Source organism: Perna viridis, chromosome 3 (assembly GCF_037379345.1).
Source record: "Perna viridis isolate PV_CMFRI_1.1 ecotype Kerala chromosome 3, ASM3737934v1, whole genome shotgun sequence".
NCBI lineage: Eukaryota > Metazoa > Mollusca > Bivalvia > Mytilida > Mytilidae > Perna > Perna viridis.
This window is the reverse complement of record NC_142447.1, coordinates 5,992,751-6,010,365: the sequence shown is the minus strand read 5'-3', so window position 1 is coordinate 6,010,365 and position 17,615 is coordinate 5,992,751. Positions and strand designations below refer to the sequence as shown.

The 17,615-nt window shown below is 32.6% G+C and overlaps 1 protein-coding gene across 1 annotated transcript in view; it reads left to right on the top strand.

Annotated features, from left to right (window-relative positions):
- Positions 1 to 15,505, top strand: part of LOC148620803 (hexokinase-2-like) — a 40,862-nt gene extending 25,357 nt beyond the window's left edge. Inside the window, exons 5-10 of the mRNA XM_088574617.1 lie at positions 3,993 to 4,172; positions 5,212 to 5,324; positions 7,697 to 7,855; positions 8,386 to 8,525; positions 9,372 to 9,508; positions 12,484 to 15,505. Of these exons, the coding sequence (XP_088430743.1) occupies positions 3,993 to 4,172; positions 5,212 to 5,324; positions 7,697 to 7,855; positions 8,386 to 8,525; positions 9,372 to 9,508; positions 12,484 to 12,588 (834 nt within the window). The 3' untranslated portion in view covers positions 12,589 to 15,505. The remainder of the gene's footprint in view (positions 1 to 3,992; positions 4,173 to 5,211; positions 5,325 to 7,696; positions 7,856 to 8,385; positions 8,526 to 9,371; positions 9,509 to 12,483) is intronic.
- Positions 15,506 to 17,615: the final 2,110 nt, after the last annotated feature.

Sequence of the window (17,615 nt, the reverse complement as noted above, 5' to 3'; positions counted from 1 at the left end):
TAGCATTGTCAGAATTGTTACCTCAAGATGAATTCTTTGACTTAATTGGATAAGAAAATGTGAACATAGTGGATCAATTGAGATTTTTATATTCTCGTCACGATTCATTTCTGATGAAGGAAAGTTGCTGTTAGTCACAGATCATAATCTTCTTCTCAAGGGGGTGGCAGGAGAGGGGGTGAATTTTATGTTGAATTGAATTTTTTTTCTTCGCAAGTGGGCAAATAGTTAACTTTTTTCAGCAGCAGCCTGAGTAAAGAATTTTTAATTGAAAAGTTGTTGAAATTGTGAAGTAGTGGGGGAAATACTGAATAAAAGCTTGTTTTCTCTCTGAGATAAAATTTGTTTTGGTCAAATTTGGAATTCTTATTTTTTTTTTTCAAAATAATCCCAGCCCCTCGGTATAAAAATAGTTGGTCCCTTAGTTATACATTGAAACCTGTCTAAACCAAACACCTTTTAGATTGTAGAGTTTGTTTGGTTTAGACAGGTTTAATGTCTCTTTAGGGTTTAGTTTAGAAAGGTTCCACTGTATAAATTTACATATGTGTTAATGGGCCAGTTTTCGGAAAATTTTTTATCCATTTCATATATCAAATGCATTCTTTTTCAAACCTGAATGTTAGTTTTTTATTAACTGCAATGATTAAAGGGAAATGAATTACATTGTAAGCATCAAAATTCTTTGAAAAAGGGAGATAATTCTTGAATTTTTGCAAAATTTGGTTGCTTTGTTATTTTGCTTCTAAGGGTGGGTGGTTTATCTGTACACCTTAAACTCCTCTGGCTATGGACCTGGCATCATTTTTGGATAAAAATATAGACTATAAAATTAATACACTCCATTATGATCTTGGTCTTGAAAATTTGTAGTGATTTAAGGAGGCAGACCTAAGATTAGGGACACAACTCTCATAAATCATTGGAACGTTTGTATTCAGGTTGTTTATATCAATTTTATGTAAGCATCAAAATTACTTGGATTAATTTCATTCTGTTTCAAATGAAAGCTTGATAGGCTTTGTTGAAATTGAATATGATACAAACAGGATACCTAAATGCATGATAAACGAACGCTTCTATTGTGCATTTAAACACGCAATAAAGGAAGGCTGCCAGTGTGGGATTAAATGCACGATAAACGAATGCTCCTAGCGTGCATTTAAACGCATGATAGATGAACGCTAACAGTGTGTGTTTAAATGCACGATAGACGAATGATGAAAAATAATATTATTAACAAATAATGACAAAAGAAAAAATAAAAAATGGAATTAATGAAAATATATAAATTAATAATAGCAAAAAATATAAAATTAACAGTTGAATCAAAGAAATTGTCATAGTACAAAAATAAATGAATGCTACTATCATGTGTTTAAACGAACGCCCTTATCACAGTTTAAACAAACACTCCTATTGTGCGTTTAAACGTACGCTCCCAGTGTGCGCTAAAACAACCGCTTGTATCATGTGTTTTATGCCTTTAAATGAACGCAAAACGATGTGTAAAATGAATGCTAAAATGGGAAACGTGAACGTTTCAAGGAGTGTAACAGGCATATAAATTCACCACTTTTTCATGTAATCATTTAACTTTCATGCCATGATAAGTTACATATTTATTAGGGTAAGGGTACTTTTTATATGTGTTCTTTTTCTTTACATGCATTAATGAACCCTTGTATAGAAAATGTAGAGTAAATTTATTATGAATAGCTAAATACTGGAATGTTACTGAATTAGTCAAGTGGTTATTTTACAGATTTTACTGATAAGTTTTTTAGTTTACAGTACTTCCTTTATAAAATAGGAAATGAAATTTAATCTGAGAAAAAGGGTCAATTTTCATGAACATGGTGAAAATAAGTACAAAAAAATGAAGTTATTTTAAAATAAAGTACATATTTAGCTTTTTTTCAGTATATTCAATTTATTTTGTTTATATATTCGCTCAGGGTACAAGTAAAATTTATACGTGCTTAGTAGGATTTGAGAAAGTCTATGAAAATAAATTTTGTGGGATTGAAAAGCACTGGGTCTACTCTAATTGTACTTATTTCCGCAAGTACTAATTTAACGATAATTGGTCTATGAATATATTTGTGGGTACTTGTTTTTGCGGAAATCATAGTTTTTGCTTAAAGAATAATGGTGGAAGTTCTTATTCACTGGTACTTATTTCCATGGATAATGCATGACCCCAAATTCATGAAAATAAGTATCACATGAAAATAAGTAAAGTTACAGTATATTGACCACGCTCACTATTTGTTCCTCAGTCCTTTTATTCATTCACCTGTCCCCAGTTCTAGTCCACTCAACTCCTTTCAAATCACTGGATGGAATTGATGAAACTTTCACTTTTTCTGTACCACATGGTGCCATTATGCATCTCTAATTTTGTTTTTAGGTTGTGGTTAGGGCTCTCAATTTTTCTAGTTTTATCTAAGTTTTATAGTACTATTAGTCTAATTAGTCTAATTAATATTTTATACAATCAATGATGATTTTTTATTGTCGTTTTCCTTTTTGAAAATTGTATAGCATATTGATTCGTGTCTGATGTGGATGATACCATATCTCTTGTGCTCTCCATGTCTAGCATACATACCCATTTACCCTCCACAGAGGGATTTTATCTCCAAACTTGGCTCTGTACCCCCATATTTCCAAGTTATCTATATCTTTCAACTAAGTTCGGAGGGTACAAAAATGCCTATGGTACCCCACTTAATGATATCATTGAGCAGCCAGACTTCTTATATTGAACTGGGGTGGGGGGGAAGGGGGTGGCATTTACATTCAAAATTAATATACATCAGATGGCATAAGACCTTTCACTATAATACAATATGGATTTACCATGATGTATGGAATAGATGCATTAGTTGTATATGTGTATATTATAAATGTAATAATTTTTGTGGTTGCTAATTTTTGCAGATTCTGTCGAGTGAACATATTCGCAGGTATCCATTTTCATGGTTTCAAAAAAATGAAATGTGTTCTATAGTGTTAAATATGTCAATAGCTAAAATTAGTACACCACAAAAACTAAGACTTTTACAGTAGTCCAGACAAGATGAGATGTCAATGCCATTGTCCTGATAAAGCTCAAGGACATTTTTATCCTGTTGTTTGTGTAGTTCAGCCAAGCTTGATTGCTGGATAAATTTATAATTTCTCTCTGATAAAAACAAAAAAGAGTACATTCAAACTTATTCTCAATTTCAGACAGATCCACTCTATTTACTATTTTTAGACCTGTTATTTGGAGGTTCCAGTTGTACATAGTCCTTGTAAATTTGTCCTTGTAAAATATAGAACAAACACTTGTCAAGCTTGTCCTAGGAATAGGAAAAGATCCAAACAATTTCTGTTTGATCCAATAATTAGGTCATATTTACTTAACTAGAATGTTTCCTTGCAACTTATACTTAACCTTGTAATTATACCAGACACAATCAGTTGTTGGGGGGGAAATGTTTTTGCCCTGCCAGTCTGTCTGTGCATCTGTCATTGTGTCAAAGAAGGTATGGCATTTGGAAAGCGCCTCCTTTTCTTGACAGATTTTTTAGTTAACTTAAGTGAATGGTTAGTAGCCATAAAATTTTGGAAGACATTGATTTCCACAAATCTGTCGATGGGGCCAACTTTTGAAAGGAGGACTTAGTTTAGAAGTTTTGCCAGGATATGGCCTTCAATTTTTGAAGGGTTTTCTTAAAACTTCGGTGAATGTTAGTTTGTCAGGTAATAGTTGTTCTATCAAGGGATAGACAACACAGACACTTGAAGTCTACTATTTTAATTGCTGTAAATTCTTTATGTAAAAATATGTGAGTATTAATAGGAGTTTGACATATCTATGTATGTATATTGAATTTTACAACTGAAGAAAAAAACAGTACTTAGCGATTCACTGATTGAAAACTTTTCAAAAAGAAAAAAAAATAGATACAAAACTATTTCTTTTTTTTTCTCTATTTCAGAATGTTGATGTTGAAGTTGTAGCCATTGTGAATGATGCTGTTGGTACATTAATGTCAACTGCCCACACTGACAGGAACTGTGAGATAGGTCTGATTCTTGGCACTGGATGTAATGCTTGCTATATGGAGAATTTGGAACATGTTGGTTTGTGGGACGAAGAAATCAGTAACCCAAAGCAGGTTAGTTAATTGATGCTTTGTTGGGCCAAAACCACAGCAGGGTCTTAGTTTTACTTTGTGAGTCCTGGTTATGTTGCCTCTATTGGATATTTTGATAGAGTTTCAAATATTTTAACATAAAATCGACCAGCTAGTAGACATACTAATTTGTAGTTAAAATATTTTTTCACTTAATTTTTATATATGCAGGAAACTAGTTTGTGAACTTCTGACTTCAAATCTTCTACTTAAAATTTCATGAGCGTAACGAAACCATTTATTACTCTCATGAAACATGCCTGACATGTAAACTTACATGGTCAAGATTTATAACTGAGTCACCGAGATATCATAAAAGTACTACAAAGTGTTGACTGAGAGGATATTCTACGTTACTGTATTTATCGTCAAGGTTACTCACAAGTAGGTTTCAACTATTATGTTCGTGCTGTTGAAGAGAATGGATAGAAATACTCTTAAATATCTGTTATGTCCTTGTTTTCTGGCGAACTAAATTGTTTGATATTATGTAAGCAATTAGGAAGGCATTGCCTCAGTTTTTTCCCCAGCAAGTCAAAAATTAGGTATTTATGTATAACCTTGCTTAACTGGTTAATCACTATTTGAAAGAACAACTACTGACCTGTTTGATGGATGTCTGTTAATTTTGACGTATAGAGCTAGAGATTATACCAATGATGATTATAATATATAAGCTAGAAAAATTGATCCCCCCCCCCCAACTCATCTATTTTGGAGAATGACAGAGTCCAATGTTTTGCTATGTGAGGCATAAAAAGAAACACATTTTCATATCAAAATCTAGACATCTTCAGTATCTATGAAAGATCTGGTGAATGCTTCATTACATTCCATTCAATAATGTAGGAGGAATTACAGATAAGAGGAGGATACCCCTCTATGTAATAGACGTACAGATGGAAGGATGGACAACCCAATCATTTTATACCCTGATCCCCACTTCAAGTGGGAGTATAATAATCATTTCTTCTGTAATATGCTATTGATTTTTATTGGGTAGGTTTGATTTCTTTTACAGGTTATTGTTAACACTGAATGGGGTGCGTTTGGTGATAATGGCTGTCTGGATTTTATACGAACAGAATATGATAGAGAATTAGATACATTTTCCATAAACCCTGGAAAACAAATGTATGTATATACGGATAATTTTTTATTGTAAAGTCTGAATAAATTGAAGCCTTGGTAAACAAACTGGTCTAAATTAGACATCTAAGATCCCTTCATTCCAGTTTCAATGAATTTTAATCTATTATCAGTCTGTATTAAACAAATGCAGTATAGCAGTTAATTTTTTGTGGGGTTCCAAATTTTGCGTATTTCAGTGGTCTGTCTAATTAAGATAACAAAACAAATAAGGCTAAATATTTACTCTGGGCATAAGTACTTAGTGCATTTCTTATCAGAAGTTCCCTGAGAAATAAATTTCTAAATAAAAATGTGCAATAAACTATACTTTCAATTTTTCTTGGACTTTCTCCTGCTAAAATGTCGCGACACTTTTATCTTGTAAAGTTCACTTAATTGAATCACTGGTGATTTGGAATATTAATCTGCTGATTATGAACTTTGAAATTAAATTGAAAAGAATTAATTATTGAATAAATCTACAAAATGAAAAGGATAGTCAAAATTGGTTATGGTGTTTCAGTTATGAAATTATTATATGTACTAAGAACACTTTTTGAAAGATTTAACTCATGCATGAAAAAAAGTTCAGTGAATTTATTGAATTGTTGCATTCTCCTGCACTTAGGAATTTATTGAGTCTTTGCGTTCTTCTGCACTTAGGAATTCAGTGAGTCTTTGCGTTCTACTGTACTTAGGAATTCATCAAGTCTATCACACTTTTGCACTTAGGAATTCATTGAGTCTTTGCGTTCTTCTGCACTTATGATCATATTTCAGTTAATCTTATCTCTGTCCAATTATCCTTTCATTACACTATGGTATGTCCTTGTCTGTCACATGTTGTGATATTTTCAATGAAGGTCTTGTTATGCCATCAGAATCAAACTTTGTTCATTTTGATATGAGAAAAAAAATTGTCTGACTGGGAAATTTGAGGTGGAATTTTTGTTTTGTTTTGTCATTGAAGTTTAACTAAAATTTCTTCTTTTTTTTTTTGCTTAACATTACCATAAAAGTCTTATTTTATTTTATCCTTTTTAATGTGGAATGGGATATAATTATGGTATAAATGATGTTCAGAAATGCTTATATAATATAATAAAAGAGTTGCACTCTTTTAGCTTTATGTTTAAAATTTATGGATGGAAACATGGCTTGTTTTTTTTTTCTTGTCAATGACGAAAACTCATCTTAAATTGATCTCTTTCACCACATAAATCATAGTTTTTACACATTATTTTAAATTTTTTGTTTTCGGTTTTCCATTTCCAAGGATGATATGATAATAGCAAAAACAAAACAGAAAGTTGTTCTTTGAACAAGTTATTGATGGTAATTTGGAAAAACTGATTTAAGAAGTCTTAAATTGTGTAGTTATGGACATTTTGGATATAAAAGTACAAGCTGTTCAGAAAATCTGTGGGACTGGAAAATTGGTATATGGCAAAAACCACTTCCATTTTTTAGTGCTTATGTTCTTACGGGTTTTAAAGCTGGGTACTAGGAACATTATAGCTAGATGTTTACACTCCTATGATAAAACTTTGCTCAAATTTTGGCCCCAATTGTCTAAAGGAAGAAAAAAAAAAAGCAAAATAAATCTATCAATTTTTAGTGAAATAAATAATTGAAATTTTTGTTATTCAAATGCCCAATCATTTGATGAGCATGCTATTGTTTATTGCTGCCTGTCTGTCCTCATATCATACAATGAATATTGATGGATTATGGTTTATCGTCCTATGACCAATATTTCATACATTTCAGGGAGAATGAATGAACAAACAAACAAACAATAACTTAGTTATTGCATTATGGGAATTTTTGTCATATTTTGGTTTGTGGTCTTCTTTTCATAGCACAAACCCCCTTTTATTTTTTGACATACTCAGTGTTTGGTTTTCAGGTCATATTGACTTATATCCCAGAAAAGAATTGTAACAATTTGCAATTTATATTTAAGATATTGCATTCTTTGTCAGTTGCTGCTTATGAAGAAATTTGTGTTTTAGGATAGTTTGCAAACTTTTGTCAATATTTTATTTTATTTTTTTCCCTGAAGATAGTTTGTGTTTAAATTTGTCAAAATGAATACAATTTTAGCAATTTTGATAAAAATTAAAAGTCATTGAAATAATTTACTGTTCGGTTATTTGATACATTTTGCTTACCCTACTGGTGCACCTGGTCCATGCTCCCAGTTTTTAGTGGAGTCCGAGTTGCTTATTTACTTTTGTTACTGTGTAAGCATTATTTTAGTTACTTCATGTTTTTTGTTGTGTATGTCTGTTTTCCATGTCTGGTCTTTGTCCCTGGGTTGCATTCTTTTGATTACCGCTATAACCTTAATTCCCTTGATTACTATTTTATAGATTAGAAAAAATGATATCAGGGATGTACATGGGGGAGATAGTGCGTTTGACACTAGAGAGGCTCACCATGGAGGGTTTACTGTTTAATGGTATCGACAGAGAATGTGAACTGTTTTCCAGAGGGAGGTTCTATACCAAATATGTGTCAGAAATTGAAAGGTAAGAACTATTGCACCAAGGTTGTTTTTTTTTTTTTTTTCAGGGATGGTGATTGGTGATAAGGGGCAATTATTTATGAATTCAAATAGGAATTTCCTAAATCGATATGTATAACACTTAAAAATGAAACACGTGGAAGGTCCTAGCTATTCCACCATGTTTTGTTATTTTAGGGGTTAATCAGACATTTAAATTTTTTATCTTTGAATCACAATTCAGTTTCAATTAAGGGTTATAGTGCTTGAATGTAACATCCATTTTCTCCCCAATTGTTGGGTTTCAAGCCCTGTGGTAAAATCAAACTTTGTCTTTCAGAGAATTTTAACCAATAATAAGATGATGTACTTAATCACCTTGCATTTTATTTTATCTAGGAAAAATACTGACAAGGTGTTTAAGCTTGGTGTTCTATGGTCAAAGGGAGATATTTCCATAGGTATTGAAAATTGTCATTAAAAGTAATATTTTGTGAACCGATTTTAATTCATGTCGGAAATGACGATATTTAGAATTGTTATTTTAAATTACAGTGATCATGATGAATTTTTCCGTAACACAAAACAAGTTCTGGATGAGTTAGGTCTAGAAGGTTACAGTTCTGAGGATTGTAAAATTGTGAAATATGTGTGTACACTCATCTCTGCCAGGGCTGCTTTCCTCTCAGCTGCAGGTAATTTTAATCATCATTGAAAACAGAAATGCCATTAAGACGATCACCAAGCAGTAAATACTTGACCTAAAACAAAATAGCACTATCCAGCCTTCACTGTGGAGAAGGCTTCACACTTTATAGAAACTTTTATTGTCCCTGTACATGTTGTGTGACAGAATGTTTTAGAAAAAACTAAGGAACAGTAGTGAAAGGAAGGAACAAGACAGTATCTTAAAAAATTCTAGGAATCCAGACATTGAAAAAGAGGGGTGCCAGCCTGGGTTCCTCAGAAAAGTGAGGGTGTTGGGACTCTATTTGTCATTTGTTGTCAATTTAACACATGCAACTGACTATTTTTCCATTGAAGAAGGGGAAGTGGGTGTCAACCCCCTGTACCCCATCTGGATCTGCCACTTGAACAGGACATCTATACTTTGCATGTTTTCATTAGGCATTTTAAAACACAACTTACTATTTTCAGTTATAATTGCCATAAGATGGTGGAAATTAAAGCCTTTCAGAAAAATGAAATAGATTTTCAAAGCTGAATGAATTTTTTTGCATATGCTATGTATCTTTACTTAAGGTGGTAGAAGTGTGGTAAGGGACACAACTCGTAAAAATCATTGGAACGTTTGTATTCAGCATTTTTCATTAGTCTTATGTAGCATCAAATTAACTTGGATTCATTTTATTTTGTTTCAAACGAAAGCTTGAGAGGCTCTGGTAAAATTGAATATAACACAAACATATCACTGATTTCATGAGTTATGTCCCTTACCCTAAGTCTACCTCCTTACATTTATATAAACATCAACTGAAGTTGATTTCTGAAGATGTTCAAGTGGTTATTTTTCTTTTAAGGTCTTGCAACACTCATCAATAAAATAAACAAACCAACAATGACAATAGCTGTTGATGGATCACTGTACAGATTTCATCCACGATTCCATAACCTCATGTGTCTAAAAATGAAAGAGCTTGTCCGACCTGGATTAAAGGTAAAAAAAATCTATTTTGATACCATTCTGACATTCTCTCCCCTTGAAAGATAACACACGATGTTTTCTAATATTACAATGTTAGTTAATTAATGATTTTTATCACAGGTTCAAGATCGATTTAAGTAATTTGTTTAAGTTTTAAGCCTAAAATTCAAGTAAGACAGGAGAAATTTCTGAATGCAGCTAATTCACCTGCTTTGACATGAAAGCGGTAGACTTAACATATACATTTAAATCATTTGGAAACATATTTTGAATGTGTTTTTAAACACACATACAAATATTCTTTTCAAATATTATTCCACAGCATATTCTTTCATATACAACATGTTTACTATATGATTTTAATTCACACATCATTCAGCTGACCATAACATATTTTTTTCATATGTTTCACATTTTGGTTTACAGTTTGGTCATAAACATGTGAAAAAACATATGTTGTAAGAGTAATCAAGGGAACCAAGGTTATAGCGGTAATCAAAAGAATGTAATCCAGGGGCAAAGACCAGACATGGAAAACAGACATATACAACAAAGAACATAGAGTAACGAAAATCATACATACAAAGTAACAAAAGCAAATTAGCAACTATGACTCCACTCAAAACTGGGAGCATGGACCAGGTGCACCAGAAGGGTAAGTGTCCTCTGCTTTTCTAGAAACACCCGCCCAGCTGCTCATAAAAAGTCCAATCCGGGGTAGACAAAAGAGGAAAGGAAAACTATGACATGTTGAACAAATCAGTTTTCATGGCGCAGATGGATGCACCGTAACGATCCACGAGTTCATGTTGACGGCCATAAAACTTTTGTAGTAATGACTTCAATCTTGTAGCAACATAACCCTGTTCCAGAAGCCTATTTGTTAGAATTCTAGCACGATACAAAAAGTCTGCGTAGTCTCGGCAAGCTCTGGCATAACGTATGAGTTGTGATATGAACACTCCATACGCAGGTGCTGAAGGAATGTTGCCACAGATGAAAGGAAAGTTTATAATTTTGAATGGAAAGTCATCACGTTTGTCGTATAGTTTGGTCAATAGTTTTCCTTTACCATCGATTTTTCAAAGTGTAGATCAAGATACGAGGCTGACTTCACACTGTCTGTAGTATCCTTTGGGGTAGATGCGATGTATCAAATCCCCAAAATTAAGATTGTTTAAAGATGATACGTCATCTATATAGTGGAAACTGAGATTAAAGGATCTAGCTAAACGATATTCTTTCTTTCGGATCAGATCAGCTGTAAACTCAGCCTCATAAGAGTGAAGGAATAGGTCAGCAAGTAGAGGAGCACAATTTGTTCCCATTGGAATGCTGACCGTTTGTTGTGAAACACGATTACCACACTGGACAGATATGTTGTTGATTAAAAATTCCAGCATTTTGTAAACATCTTCTTCTGTATATTTGGAAGATGATTTGGAATTATTTCTTATAAAGTATGAGGAATCTCTACCAAGAACTGTATATTTGTATCTAGGTGTACCATCTTTTTTGGAAAAACAACAATGTATAATGTTTTTAAGTCAAGATTTTAACTGAGTATGTGGAATGGAAGTATACAGTGTTGAAAAATCATAGGTTTTAATGCTATTATATTCTGATAATAGTCTTGAACTGATTATCTCCAAAAGATCTTTAGAAAAATTTCAGGATCCACATTGAATTAATACCACTACGGGAGTAACAAGTGTTGTGGTAGGACTGCAAACCCTCTTTGACAGCTGTGAGTATAGAAGTTAAAAGTTTTGAAAGAGGTTTGGTGGTACATTTTGCAGATCCAGCTATGTAACATTGTTTGTATGGATTCTTGTGGAGTTAAGGAATCCAGTAGATAGACGGTAAATCACAGTCATCATTCTTGGTAGAGAGACCAAAAGAGGATAGCACAGATTTATGGTTTTCGGCAATTTCTTCTTTGGGGAGTGTGGTAGCAGTATAGGTCTTATCACTGCTATTATTTTCTATGTCTTCCTCTGATAATAAACATGGATGTAAAATGTTTTGCAGACATAAACAATGTTGTTTTGGGCTTTGTCTGCTGGTACGACAACATATTTGTCATGTATGGTAGACAGTGTTTTTGCAACATCAGGGTCCTTGAAAACTGATGTAGCCTTGGCATTCATTGACCTACTTTAAACTTTCATTTGTTTCTAAATGAAGGACCTCATGGCCTTTAACCACTCTGACAGAGAACCAATGTCTTCATGTTCTCGTTTTATCCATTTTCTTGCGTTGTCCTCCATGGCATCCATAAGAACTTTATAGTTATAATTCCAATTTATGGAGCGCGTTTCATGGTACTTGGGATCTTTAGAAAGGATATTACGCAGAGATTCGTTTTCGATGATGGACAAATATCCCGTAACGATGTGACCAGAAGGACCATATTTGAATGGAGAGTTTTTGCAAGAATAGTCATGTGGTTTAGCTCAATCTCTAGGGACAAACAGTAGTGGAAGAAATGATCGTTTTTCTTCATCTTGACTTTTCACACAAACTGGTTTAAGGAGTCTGTGAGTAATGATGAGGTAGGGTCAGAAACAGGAATGTGAAGACTTGTTTTGTAAAGGGAGTGTAGTAGAGAGAGAGGTATAGAATAGAGTTTAGTTCTAATGTAATGAAGTCCAAGAGGTTTTTGTATGAAAGGAAGGAGACCATATATTGAGACATCATGTAACTTGGGTGACGCATAGTGGGATGGCCATGACTCCTTTCCCGTCTTGGAGTTTTGTAGTTTTGTTTAAATAAATTCATCACATTTATGCTATTGTTATATTGGCTTGAAAGGTTTCCTATACTTTTGATGTTGTCATTGCATCCATAAGGTATTGCAGTACCTAGTAAATCAGCCTACGTAAGTAGGAATTGATTTGAAAAAAGAACCCAAGGAAATATTGATGAACTTTTTATGATTGTTTTAGTTCATTTTGTTTTATTTGTTTGTTTTTTTTTTTTTACAGTTCCAGTTACAGCTATCACATGACGGAAGTGGTAAAGGTGCTGCATTGGTGGCTGCCGTGGCAACCAGACTGAAGGAAATCAAACAAGTGACTGTTGATTGTTGACATTAATAATGAATTTTTGTGATATTGAGCATTTCTTATGGTTGATAGGTGCATTTGTTAAGTGTATATGTGCATGTGTGCGTGCGTGTGTGTAACTGATTTTATGTTTGTGAACTTGAGGAAAGGAGGAAATGTTTTTTGCTAATTACTTATTTTAACTGAAAGAATGATACACACTGACATAGATGTTAATGCATTTACTTTCAATCATGTTCCTTATGTGAATTTGTACCTAGTCTTTGTAAAGTTTGAAGGGGAACATAATTTTCCCTAATATTCAACATAGGTAACAAAAATTCTTCCTTTGTACTTGCTTAGAAGATTATCTGTTAATATGGATTCCACTTTGATACATACCTGTTTATTGTATTTGCCTGTTAATTGCATAGAAACTCAAAGAACAAGAACATTTTCCATCTTATCCATGTAAAAAATTCTTATTTGCATAATACAAGACCAAAAATTAGAAAACACTTCTTAATTTCAAATTTTTCAAAATTTACTCAAAAATGGGTTAAACGATACATGTACATCATAAGTTAAATATCTCAGTTTTCTAAAGAACTTTGTTTTTACAACATTTTCTCTTTCTTTTGACTAGACACTACGGCAGAAATCTAATTTGACATAATAAATGAATATGTCCCACTTAAATAAAAGAAAAGTCTCACTTAAACATTGAAAAAAATAGGTATTTTCCTTTGAAATGATAATTTCTGTTAATTGCATAATTTTTCTCTTACAAATAGGCTCTACGATTAACAAGAATCCACTGTACCTATATGATGTCATGATTTTTAATGATGTCAGTAATTACGCAAAATAAACTCAATGCTGTTATTTTATTACCTCCTCTTGCTTCTGAGTTTTCTGGTGTGAGACCATAGACGCGAGTATTTGAGAGACTAAGAATAAGACTGAAATATTAGGAAAACATCTTGTTGTAGAATGGAAGAGAGAGAGAAAGAAAGAAAGAAAGAAAGAGAGAGTTTATGTTATGTTATTAGCTTTGTGTGTTGTTTTTTGATGATACTCATGTACTGTTGTTTTGTTAAAGCTTGGATATTTGTAGGGAAGTACACTGTTGAGATTGTTTAAAGATTTATCTAGTAAATCAATAGCTTTGCTAGAAGATTGGGTGTAAACTATATAGTATTTTTTTTCCAACTATTTACCATATATATATATATTTGAAAAGTATTGATGGAGTTTTACCAATTATGTTTTACCAAATGTATATTTCTATTTAGAATTTTTAATCTACTAGTTTTCTTTAACTTTGAAGTGACATTTATGCTAAATATAAAAATGGTTTTTAATTACTTTTAATTCTTGGAAAATACTTCATTGTAGGTAATTTTGGCAGGTATAAAATGTTTAATTTTGAGGCAAAAAAGTATATGAAAATTATGTAAATTCTAATTATGGTGGATGCAGATTGGTGCATGAAGTTGTTTAGCTCGGAGTTCACTGATCTCTGAGTTAATAATTCACAGATCTTGGAGTTAATAATTCACAGATATTATTAAGGCCTTTTCGGACTGACTGCTTTAATACATCAAAAGTTGCAACTCACAAAATTGCAGGCTATACAGTATTATTAGGTTCAATGCTTTTGTTTTGAATTAAGCTATTACTAAGGGATTCATCAAATATTCAACAAAACATGAAGTATCTGGTGGCTATAAATATTTGGAATGTTTACAATAAACAAAACTGATTTGTCTGAGGTTTTTTTTAAAAATGTAAACCGGGAGGGATATTATCATGCTCGGTTTCGCAAGTGTTTATAATTTTGCACTAACCAAATGCAGTTTTTATTTGCCTAAGGTGAATTTGCCTAATTTGTGAATTTGAGCTTGTGAAAGGCATTTACTAATCAATACTCAACGAACATTCATGACTCACTGTTAATACTTAAGTTGGAATTCAGGCAATGACAGTATAAGAGGGCTTTCAAGTGAATGTTCTTGTGTTAATTGATACAAGATTCCTAGATAGATTCAGAATGAAATTGTAATTCTTAGATAAACTCAATGATAACTCAGAATAAAATCACTGATTTGGTAAGAACTTCAAATGTATTTTCATAGATTTTTTCCTAGTGTTAGCATGTTCTCAATTGTGGCCAGTTACGCCTTAGTTGTGATTTTTTAACCCTTGGTTTTCAGCCTTTGAGCTCTCAGTTTGACATAATTTGGATTTGTAAATTTGTAAATTTTGCTGTATATAAACTAACCATTTGCAAGATATGTTCCCCTGATGAGAAGAGAAATTGCATTTAATCAACTTCCTTATATTCTATGAAGGGAGATAACTTCATTATCAAAAACAACAAATTATTTTGAAAAAAGACATAAAATGGCAGCTTTCATGATTATAGCAGTTTCAAATTTCATTATCCTCTTCATTATCATATAAGGGAACTACCATTTGATTTTAAGACTTTTGTGGACATAAGTCCCATTGGTTGGTTAAGGATTTTTGTGTATGTAAGTCTTACGAGTGCTTTGTGAAATGGTGCCTAGGACAGGCCTTAAGAAAAAATAAAAAGGCAGGACCTAAATGCCCTCAAACCTCAAAATAAAAAAAAAAAGCAGGATTGGAAATCTGATCCTAGCCCCATAAAAATCAAATGGTTGCTCCCTAAATCAAATAATACTAGAAATTCAATCTCCCCCCCCCCTCAGTATAAAAATGGTTGGTGCCTTATATCTGTGGCAGGACGACCTACCTGCATTGTTGCCTTTTACTTTTCAAACTTGTAATTTTACTTTTCATTACAAGGGGAATATATTTATTGTACATGGTAGTTGTGGTTTATTATGCAAGTTGTACAAAGCATTTATAAATTATAACCTTTGTATATAAACCAGTATAAGTTGTTACAAGAATGAAATAAAAATGTTACTAATAATATTTTTGTATGTATGCGTTCTTAGAAACTTATGAGACTTTGCCACTCTTTTCTGATTAAAAAATGAGGAAGAGTAATCAAGGGAACCAAGATTCTAGTGGAAATCAAAGAATGTAATTCAGGGACAAAGACCAGACATGGAAAACAGAAAAAAGAACACAACAAAGAACATAAAATAACCAAAATAATACATACAAAGTAAAAAAGTAAATGAGCAACTCGGACTCCACTAAAAACTGGGAGCATAGACTAGGTGCATCGATAGGTTAGGCATCCTCTGTTTTTCTAGAAACACCCACCGAGTTGCTCATAAAAAGTCGAAGTCCAGGGTTGTGATGAAATTGGACAATTGGCATGTTGCTCCTGTGAAATATCACAATAAAAATTCGGTTCATGTCAATTGGAATACATGAAAAAGATTTACAGAATATAATTGTTGCAACACTGAATTGATTGAGTTGACCTCTCTTGATACTCTTGAAATGTTCGATGACAGCCATCATTACTGATGGATCGTTATGGTGTATCTATCTGCCGCACGAGAATTGATTTAATCACAGTGTCGAAGCTATCCCGAATTAGACATTTTAAGATCAACTCTGTGGGTGTCCTCGAAAAGTAAAGGATGGTAACGTATGTCTTGTTTCGTTTTCACTTTCATTTTTATGTTATTTAAGTACAGTTGTATGTAGGGTGGCTGTCTGCCTGTGTATAATTATGTTTTGGGGCCACCTGCAGCCTGCCCTGTGGTGTGAGGATTTCCTCGTCGTTTATTGAAGACCAATGGGTGGCCTTGGGCTGATATTTTCATCACGGTGGGGTTGTTGTCTCTTTGACATATTCACCATATCCATCCTCGTTATAAGTATTTTCATTTCATTCTTATTCAGATGAGTTCGTTTTTATTAGAAGATCGAATTTAGCAGTCCTTGAAAATAAATGATAAAAATAATCAGAACAGTGTAATATTAGTGAAATTGACCTAAATTAGAAATAAGTAATAACCGCATATTTTCAAAAATAAATTCTGTTGAGGATATTTGGAGTGCTACTGGTCTGGTATTTTCCCACTAATTTCATTTTTGTTTTAATCCTAATAGTTAAGATAAAATTCTCTATCATTGATGCCTTTTTTAAAAAGACAATGTCACACAATATACATAAAACTTTGAAAATAAATACAAGTATTGTCAATCTTGATATACCAAAAATTTTTACCCATTTATGTTAATGAAATTCTTAATCAAGGCCTACCGAATGAATTCAGGCACGCGCCATAATTTCAATCTAATGGTAAAAGGAAGATAACTCAATGCAAATCAAACGGTTCGTGTTCAAATGAAAACGTTTTTTTTTTTTTAGAAAATATCGACAAAAATACTGAAATGTGAACAATGGGACAATTCAAATACGTCAAAATCCTAATGCACTACCAGATCGTAAAAAAGAAGGGAGATATTTCATTAGGTTCTCCTTTTTTATCGTGTCTTTGAATTCTGATATCTTTGTATTGTCCTTCTGTAGTGCTGGTATTGGAAACATTTGCACCATACAATTCTGATATTGGCATTAAACAACAGATAAAAATATTTTCAGATATATTTCCAAAGTAAAGGCAGATATTTGTATATAATTATATATAAATACATGAATCATAAAGTGTCTCAGTGCTGTGTATAGATTGTATATTATTGCCAATGTGTACGAATGTGTAAAACCTCTTGTACATCACATCGAAATATGCAAGTTTATATGAATGGTACTTTTGTATACTGAAAACATTCCAAATTTCAGCAAAACAGACCAACCTTTATATCCAGCTACAGTACTTTTATGGAGTAAACTTCTCATTCTGTGGTATGTTATTGGATGCGGAATAGGGATGGTGAATGGGGGATGGGATGGGGTGGGGTGGAAACTTTGAATGGGGAGAAAGTGGTAATAAATACATATATATATATATTATACAAAATGTATTGAGTAAAATTAAAGGCTATAGTTTAAATGTTGAAGAATAAATGCAAATGCAATATGGATTATATGTGGAATGGGGATTTTTCTGTTTCGGAACAGGGAATGGGTATGGTGACAGTGGGAAATGGTGAATGGG